Source organism: Sinocyclocheilus rhinocerous, unplaced genomic scaffold, assembly GCF_001515625.1.
Source record: "Sinocyclocheilus rhinocerous isolate Xijiao unplaced genomic scaffold, SAMN03320098_v1.1 scaffold898, whole genome shotgun sequence".
Taxonomy (NCBI): domain Eukaryota; kingdom Metazoa; phylum Chordata; class Actinopteri; order Cypriniformes; family Cyprinidae; genus Sinocyclocheilus; species Sinocyclocheilus rhinocerous.
This window is the reverse complement of record NW_015652144.1, coordinates 653,049-662,333: the sequence shown is the minus strand read 5'-3', so window position 1 is coordinate 662,333 and position 9,285 is coordinate 653,049. Positions and strand designations below refer to the sequence as shown.

At 35.9% G+C, this 9,285-nt stretch overlaps 1 protein-coding gene across 2 annotated transcripts in view; it reads left to right on the top strand.

Annotated features, from left to right (window-relative positions):
* Positions 1-1,682: 1,682 nt before the first annotated feature.
* Positions 1,683-9,285, top strand: part of cntnap2b (contactin associated protein 2b) — a 50,504-nt gene continuing 42,901 nt past the window's right edge. For both annotated transcript variants that reach the window (XM_016519250.1, XM_016519249.1), the window contains exon 1: positions 1,683-2,020. In XM_016519250.1, the coding sequence (XP_016374736.1) occupies positions 1,942-2,020 (79 nt within the window). In that variant the 5' untranslated portion in view covers positions 1,683-1,941. The remainder of the gene's footprint in view (positions 2,021-9,285) is intronic.

Below are 9,285 nucleotides of genomic sequence, written 5' to 3'. Positions count from 1 at the left end.
TTTTTATTAATGCTCAAAAATCAAGAATAGTACACATAGAATAATACAACCATTAACATAAAAATGATAAACAATAGTAACAAAAAAGAAAGAAAAAGAACAGGGAAAAAAAAGAAAAAGGGGGTTGTTAATACATTACAAACTGAAAGAATAAAATTGAGATTTACATGTCATTAAAGATAGGAAAAGGCTTTTTAAGGCTTTTTTGTTCTTCGACAACTGGATTAATGAAAGGTATTGCTCAAAATCTTTTATAAAAACAAAGAAGAGAGGTCTAGAGTTTGAATATTTGCATTTGTGGATGTGAAATTTTGCAAGAAGCAAAATCAGATTCACTACAAAGCGGCTACTCTCGTTGACTGCCGTCTGTAGCGGTGCTTCAAGTCGAACGCACCTAACTTCTCTCATTAAGGGCGGTTCGCGTGCCGGGCAGATTGAACCTTGAACTGTCCTCCTACAGGATTTAACACAGAGTACCAGTCTGTCACAAGCAATTCTAGTTGCATTTTTCATTAATTAATTTCTTAAATTATCCTTTGACTATGTTCTGGCCCGCCATCTAGTGGCGAAATTTTTTTGGGGGCCGATGCCAAAATTACTTGCCGACCCCTGATGTAGTGTGTCTGTGAGCAAATGTTGGCATGTGATTTCTCATTAGACAATCAGGTATTTAATATGGTTTTAATCATTGCAGAATGTCCCAATTGGTGTCAGATCAAGCCTTTTATTGACTCCTATTGCAGACGCTTAATCAAATTCTGTTGTTTTGGAAGCAGCTGTCTGAAGACAGTTTAAAGTGAAATACTGAACCATAGCATGTCACTAGACACCATTTGTTTCATCATTAGTTACTTAGAAACAGTTTTGTTCTTGATTACCAAAGGCGTTCACTAATTGCCCCAGGGCATAATTATTATTCAGTGAAATTATGTAGATTTTACATTTATATTCAAGCTGTTTTCCTTTGGTCCTAAAACGGAATACTTTTTTTAGATACCAAATGTCTTCTAATAAAGCATTTCTCTTATTTTTATTTTATTTGTTTTTGTTTTTTTTAAGGCTAATCAGTTTTATTTCACACTCAAATTACTTTCTGTGTAACAACAGGAGTTTTGCAGATCTTTTCAGTACATACAGTGACCAAATTAAAGGTCTAATCTAAAAGGATAAATGTAAATGTAATTCTAAATGTAAGTTTCCAAGCAAGTCTTCTAAGCAATATAGGTTTGTGTGAGGAGCAGACTGGATTAAAAATGCTATTTGATGTCAATTCCTTCTCCACCTACAGTAGCTCTCACATTCGCTCTCAAAAGATTTTTTTTTATAACGACTTTGATTTTAGTCTGTTCCTTACATAAAGATCAAAAGTCATCAAAAGATTGCAGTGTAAGTCACATACACATTTGTGTCCATTTTTTCCATTCACAGCATGAACACTCTTCAAAACCTCTTCTTTTGTGTTTCGTTTAATAAGACATTCCAGTTTGTAAACATATGACAGTAAGTACCTTAAATGCTGACAGGATTTTCATTTTGCTTGTACTAGCCCTTTAAGAACCGTCCACCCCTCTTTTCATATATTTTTCAGCGGCTCCTGGCGTCCCGCTGTGCTGCTGGACAGTACCACTTTCATCCGCAGAGGGGGGAACGCGAGACCTCATTAACTTCAGCACCTGGACAGCGACCGTCCCGGAAAGCCTTCTCTGGTGAAACAATGCGAGCATTCAGTGGAACGATATTCCTCCAAGACACGCTTTGACAAACAATGCGAATTCCGAGACCTTTTGTTGCTGGCTAATATAGAAAGGTGGCTGTATTGCGCACCTATATCTCGCAGAAACAGCGCCCGTCTCGAGGCTTCCCTTCCTTGCAGGGAGGGTGCGAGTAAAGGAAGGACAAAACGCCGCGGTTCTCTTTGTTTACATCGGAATAAAAGTGAGAATGCGACGGATTGTCGGAACGGAGCTGCCGCTGATATTGTGGATCTGGAGTGTTTATGTGAAGCTCAGCGCAGGAGCCCGTGAGTACATGAACGTGTGTGTGTGTATATGTATGTATCTGTCTGTTCAATGATCTTATTATGCGTCAGCATGTGACTCTTCATCTGTTCAACATCAACACTTTATTCCGCATATTAGATTACACTTTCACATTGCGGGTTGAAATTAAATAAAATAGTGTGATTTAAATAGATCATGCACACAGGTTTATTTAAAAAAAGACCTCAGAAGTTGATTTATGCATGCCATATGGTCGTATGAGATTTCATGCTTTAATGCTCTTCTGAATGCATGGGAGCATCATGGGAATATCAGGGTTTTGCTGTTCAGTTGTCTGTCTATATGTGGGTGTTTCATAAGCTTTGTTTATGATTATGAAATACTATGCTCAGTTGGTGTAGTAGGTGCTTGTTGTGGCTCTCAGTAAAGTTAGAGCATATCTATCTTTTCAAAGGCATCATGACTATATGACATTAAAAATGCAAAGTTGTGACCTTAAGGAATTATTTCTAACTAATTTAACCATTTAAATTACTTTCTTGGTGTAAACTTAGTATTTAAGTTGATTCATGGCTATTAAATAATATTGTTGATGAATGAAGGATTAATGATGCACATTTATTTAGGTTACCTGGTAGTTTTTACACTGTGCTAGTGACGTGATCTTTCTTTCTTTCTTTCTTTCTTTCTTTCTTTCTTTTCACACATTTTGAGTCAAAGTCCTGCTGTGGTCAAGTATTGATGCTGTAGTCAGTTTTCCTCTGGCTATTATAGATCAGTGGCATATACTAATGGAGAATACAGGTCAAAGCTGTCTGAAAAAAAAATGTTCTGCAGCAATAACATGTAGCCTCATTTTCCGCTTGGGGTAACACATGAATAAATAATACCTAAAGATATACGTGGACACATTGGAGCTCTTTAATATAGTATAAACTATTAAAAAAGCAGAAGAAATAGTGTTGATTGAGGGGATTATAGATGGAGGAGAAGCACTAGAACCCAAAACTGCATCACAGAAACCTGAGATGCACCGGGAGACAATGTTGAACAGCTTGTGCCGTGTGCCACCCAAGGTGGATTACTTTGCAGTCAGTTCATCCCTCTCAGGTTGTTATGTGAAATCTAAATCTAAATTCATCAAATAAATTTAGAGTAAACTAGATTTCTAGTTTCTTGTAGTAAAGATCTTGTAAATAAAGTCTTGTAGTAAGATCTTGTAGTAAATAAAGTGTAATGGAATAACCTCAGCTATTCCAGTTTTTACATTGAGGCATCTTACAATCAAATTAGCATCTCAGTTGGTCACAAAATCTTATATAACCACCATGAAAACATTTTCATGAGAAATGAGAGCAGTCACACACTTATAGACTAAATACAGTTGCCAAATATAAAACATTTGACCAATAGTAATCAGTGCAGTAGTTTGTACATTCTGTACTGTAGTAAAAATCCATGAGCGTAAAACGAGATTATCAAACAATGTATGTTAAGAGGATTTTTAAGGCAAAAATTATTATTTTGACATTTGGGCCAATTCATGTGGCTCTAATATGGTGATATTTATGTTCTTGATGGCAAGTTGTATAAAGTCAGTGTTAAAATACGTTAGTGGGAAAATTCAGCTAAAATGAATTCACTCAACATCATGTTGCTTTAATCTACATGACTTTCTTTCATCTTCAGACCACAAAAGAAGATATTTTGAACAACATTGTGGTCTAAACAACATTGGACCCCACTGACTTTCATTATATGCTCAAAAATCACACCATATTTTAAAATATCTTCTTTTGTGTTCCAGAGGATAATTAAAGTCATACAGGTTTGGAACGCCTCTGTTATGTTAGCAATTAAAACATGGCCGTTTCTGACATAATTCATCCTTATTCTGACTGTGGCAATAAAACATTTATGAAATAGTCTGATTGTGCTCTGTAATACAGACAGAGACTAATACGATCCCACCGAGCTCTCTATTGGCTGTTGCAGCACCTCTAGATCAGTGCCGCTGTGTTTTGTGATGCTAATGAGGAAGCTCATTTAGATTCGGGCACCTGCCATCTTGATTTGTCAAAGCGCGTGCCGCCCCCTGTCATCTCACCCCTCCCCCAGTCACCAGACGCCTCCCTTTGTCGAGTGAACAAAAGCCTGCGCGTGTTCCAAGCAACGAGGGTAAAAAGCGCACCCCCCCTAAACACTTTATGCTCCGTATCTGTAATGTCACACCTTCAGGGTTGGCGGTTATTTTGGTTAGTGGGTCATTCATAAACAAGGTGGACGTTTAGTCAGTGGTTCGTCATGGAAGCTGTAGAGCAATGTTTATGACAAGAGAAACACAGATGAATTGTCGTTTTCATAAAGACATCTTTTTTTTAACAGATATCATATGATATACTCAAACGCAGAGGGGATCGAGCTTTTTCAGTGGTTGGGCCGCGGTTGTGGAATAACCTGCCTTTAGAGATTAGATTAGCCCCTTCTCTGAACACTTTTAAGTCTCTCCAAAAACATATGTTTTCCCTGACTTATAAATAATCTTCTATTATGGTCTTTGCCTATTATTTTGTTTTCAAAATGTATATACTCTGTTCCCCTGGTCTTATTGTAGAAATATGTTATTGTAGAAAAATTACAGTAGTAATTTTGTTTTATTTAAATCATGTGTGTGTGTATTTATGGGGGTATTTTTACTCCCTTTTTACTGATTTAAATTTAAAAACATTGTATTACATTGTATTATTTTTCTACTAAAGAATTTGAAAATTACAGCAATAAAAATCTATAGCAGAGCATTTTAATTAAAAAAAATATTTAAAAAAAATATCTGAATTGATTATGTAACTGAGAATTTGGGCTAAAATGTGATTAATTGTGTCACAGTGCAAAACAACTTTAATGGTCCTAAAATAGAGGACCAATGAAACAATTCATTTGTTTTTTCTTTTCAATTTTGGCAGAGAAGTGTGACCTGGGCGTGTTCTTGTAATATTATGCCTCTAGGTATAAAGCCTTCATTTACTCCCCCGTCTGATTATCAATATGCTCCATGAATCTGAATCACAGTTCCACCCAGGGACACTTGAACAACACAAAGCCTTCCGGCAGGGCCTCCTCCCCATCCAGGCTTTGAGAGCTCATGTTTTCAATCAAATCCCAATTTATGAACAATCCTCCATGAACCCATGAACAGATGTGGTTTGGAGAGCAAGAGGAGGCAAACAAAGGCCATTTGCGATGTCCAGCAAACCAGACATGTGTGTGTGTGTGTGTGTGTATTTATGGGGGTATTTTTACTCCCTTTTTACTGATTTAAATTTAAAAACATTGTATTACATTGTATTTTTTTTCTACTAAAGAATTTGAAAATTACAGCAATAAAAATCTATAGCAGAGCATTTTAATTAAAAAAAATATCAAAAAAAAATATCTGAATTGATTATGTAACTGAGAATTTGGGCTAAAATGTGATTAATTGTGTCACAGTGCAAAACAACTTTAATGGTCCTAAAATAGAGGACCAATGAAACAATTCATTTGTTTTTTCTTTTCAATTTTGGCAGAGAAGTGTGACCTGGGCGTGTTCTTGTAATATTATGCCTCTAGGTATAAAGCCTTCATTTACTCCCCCGTCTGATTATCAATATGCTCCATGAATCTGAATCACAGTTCCACCCAGGGACACTTGAACAACACAAAGCCTTCCGGCAGGACCTCCTCCCCATCCAGGCTTTGAGAGCTCATGTTTTCAATCAAATCCCAATTTATGAACAATCCTCCATGAACCCATGAACAGATGTGGTTTGGAGAGCAAGAGGAGGCAAACAAAGGCCATTTGCGATGTCCTGTCAGCACATTAATTCAAGATGGGGCTGTTGACTGTAGCTTCATAATTGATATCTTACACCACAAAAGGTAATTAAACATGTTGACTTAGAGCAGATGCTGGCTCAAATGAGCAGAATTCAGCCAGGAGTAAAACAGCTTTGAGTGTCTTAATACTCACTTTATAGCGTTTGAATGGGACAGTCATTCCAGGGAAATAGTTTGTGCTGTAATATTTTCACTTAAAAACATAACGTAATTGCTCAGATTGAACTCTTATGTAAACCAAAAACGTTTTGTCATCTTAGTGATGTTTCTCAAGTAAACGTGTCCTGTTTTATATAGAATCCCATTTAACTGGGGAATAAAAAATAAAAAAGCATTTTTTGTTTGTTTGTTTTTGCCACAGAATAAGAAAAGTAATTGCAACTTTTTATCTACAATTTTGACCTTTTCTTACAATTGCAAGTTCATATCTCACAATGTGGACTTTTCTTCTCAGAATTGCGAGATTATATCTAGACCTCTCACAATTTTGAGTTTATATCTCACAATTCTGACATTTTTTATGAGTCAAACTCATAGGTATAATATATAGAATTGTGAGAATAGAAGTCAGAATTATGAGATAAAAAGTGGAAATAACCTTTTTAATTTATTTATTTATTATTCTGTGGCTTCTGTGAAACCTACTAATATATTCAAAAGACTACTCAAAAGAATATCATAGAAGTTGTAGGTTGTATATAACATACTCAAACAACTGTGTTTTAAGCTCATTCACAAGCTACTGCGGCATTCCAGCACACCCACAGATTTCCTACAGACTGTCTGATGCATCCTGCTCAAAAAAATGGTAAGAGGTTTCCAAAATCATAAGCTTTTTATCTGTCCTCTGAGACGGAAAGTTGAGTTTGCAAGGTTACAGGCTGCTACAGAGCGCTTCGGAGGAACAGCTACTGTAGTTTGGCAAAGTCTGCAAAAGTCTCTGCGAGACTACAGCAGAGTTAACCATGAAATATTAAAGATATTTTCTCTCGAAGGGAGGACGATCTGCATTCTTCCATTGGTTCTGTCTTACTCTTACTGAAAACTTGTGCTGCGTGGCTTTAAAAACTGGCAGGAATTATGCAATTTTACTATCTGATAATAAACGTTTACTATTATCTGCTGGTAAAGTGCACTTTCTTGCACTTTTTGAGATGATGAGCAGTGAGTATCAGGTAGTTATAATGTAGAATGCTGTTCCAAACCTGTATGCTGTTATTTTTGTTCTGTGAAACACAACAAAAAAGCACAGTGGAGAAGGTTGGATATCAATAATATAATGTCATAGGTTCCTTATATCATTACATCAAACCTGCTCCATATGTGATTTGAGAGCCTCAGCGGTGATTACTTCCATATCAATAGCATTCATATCCATGACAAACATCTCTCTTATGTTACAATTTCCATGTATTCACCTCTCATAACATCTTTAACTCTTTTCATTCAGTGCCGAAGTGCAAATGGAAAACCTCTCTACGCTTTCTTATTTCATCTGAACTAAGAATGACTATAGGAGCTAATGCTTGAATAGATATGTCACTATTCATTAAATCATGCAGCATTTGTCTCCTAAATTTTAGGAGCAATGCTTTTGGCATTGATCAGTTCCTCCAGGTAATTTCATAATTCAATTTTCTCTGTATTCTGTTTCTGCAGGTATCAGCAAGCAGAGGAAATCATTGAAATAAGATATTTTTATTAAGATTATCGATTTGTAATTATAACTGTACAGATAATGCCTTTATCTCTAATTACTAATGTGTCTGGAGGTGTTTGCCAGCAGGTACTGTTTGTTCAGGAGTGGTCAAATGTACATGTCTGAAGGCATTGCTTCGCAATATTATGTTTCTCAGATAGTTTGACAGATAATTAGATTGATGAATGAGAATCTCACTAATGCATTCATCAATAGGAAAGGGACTCTTTTCATTAAGGTCCACCACTGTTGTTGCTAGGGTGTTCTCGGTGGTTGCTAGGTGCACATATTAAGGCATCATTTATACAGGGCAAATGGTGCATTATCAGATACATTTTGAACATGCAAGGTAACGCAAGCAACACAATTGAACAATTACTAAGTACTAATTATATAAATAAATGCTCTGCAGGAATGTTTAGTAGACAGATTGAATGATTTAAACACTACTGTCTTAAATACCGCATCTTGAAGCACTTGATATGAAGGCCACAGGGGCAGAAACAGAAGCATTAACACAAAAGCAGAAGCACTTTGAGAGACGTACACATCATGGCAGGTCATTTACAGATGAGAACGCTGTTTTGTCTGAGCCACTCGCCTCTAAACATTACTGCTTTCTCCTTGAGCCTGCAGTTTAAATGAAGCTGCTGTACTTTGGAGGTTTAAAGCATTTTATCTGGTGTTTGTTTTTTTTAGATCTATCTATCTATCTATCTATCTATCTATCTATCTGTCTGTCTGTCTGTCTCTGTCCACTCATTGTTCTGTATATTGTTGGATTGTTCTATCTGTCTGTCCATTGTTCAATCCATCATATCTATCCACCTATCTATCCATTGTTGTATTGTTGAATCGTTTTATCTATCTATTGTTCTATCTATCATTCTATCCATCTGTCGTTCTAGCCATCCATCCATCCATTGTTGGATCATCTAACAATTTAGCAATCTAACAATTATCGTCAAAGTTAATCTTGACCACTGTTGGGGGGTAACGCATTACAAGTAATACAAGGTATGTAATCAGATTACTTTTTCAAGTAACTAGTACAGTAACGCATTACTTTCTTAATTTAGAAATTCAAAAATTTTCCCATTTATTGACTGACAGCTCTCCTGTCTCCATGTTGAGAGAAATCGGAAGTATTGAGTGAACATGATGGTTACTGTAGTTCTAAACTAAATGTGAACATGTATTTATTCATCTCACTTGCACAAAACAGATTCACTATTCCTCAAAATGAATAAAAACAGTGAAATGCAACCCTACAATAATTAAATATGTTAAATCACACAAATATCTTTTATGTTTAATCCACTTTTATTAACCAATATCTTTACTGCTGACCATCAATGATCTAGTTCAAACAAATTAATTAATAAGAAAAAATTACTTTAGATAAACATAACACTTATGTTTCTTTTTTTATTGCTGAAGAGTGTTGAACTTTCTTCCTCTTTGTCCTATTCTTCATACAATCCAGAATGGTTTGAGCTGTGCCCTCTACTGTACAGATGTTAAAAGTGTAATAGGTGATTGTCTTCAGAAACATTTTTTGTTATGCTGGTTGAAAGTCTCTTCACATCTGGATAGCAATCATTAAGTTAAGTGGTCTAAATGTATTTATCTGTATTTATATATTCTGTGGAAGGCGTAGGACCAAGAAATGTTTGTCCAATCAAAACGCTCGGTCCGAGCGTTTTAATA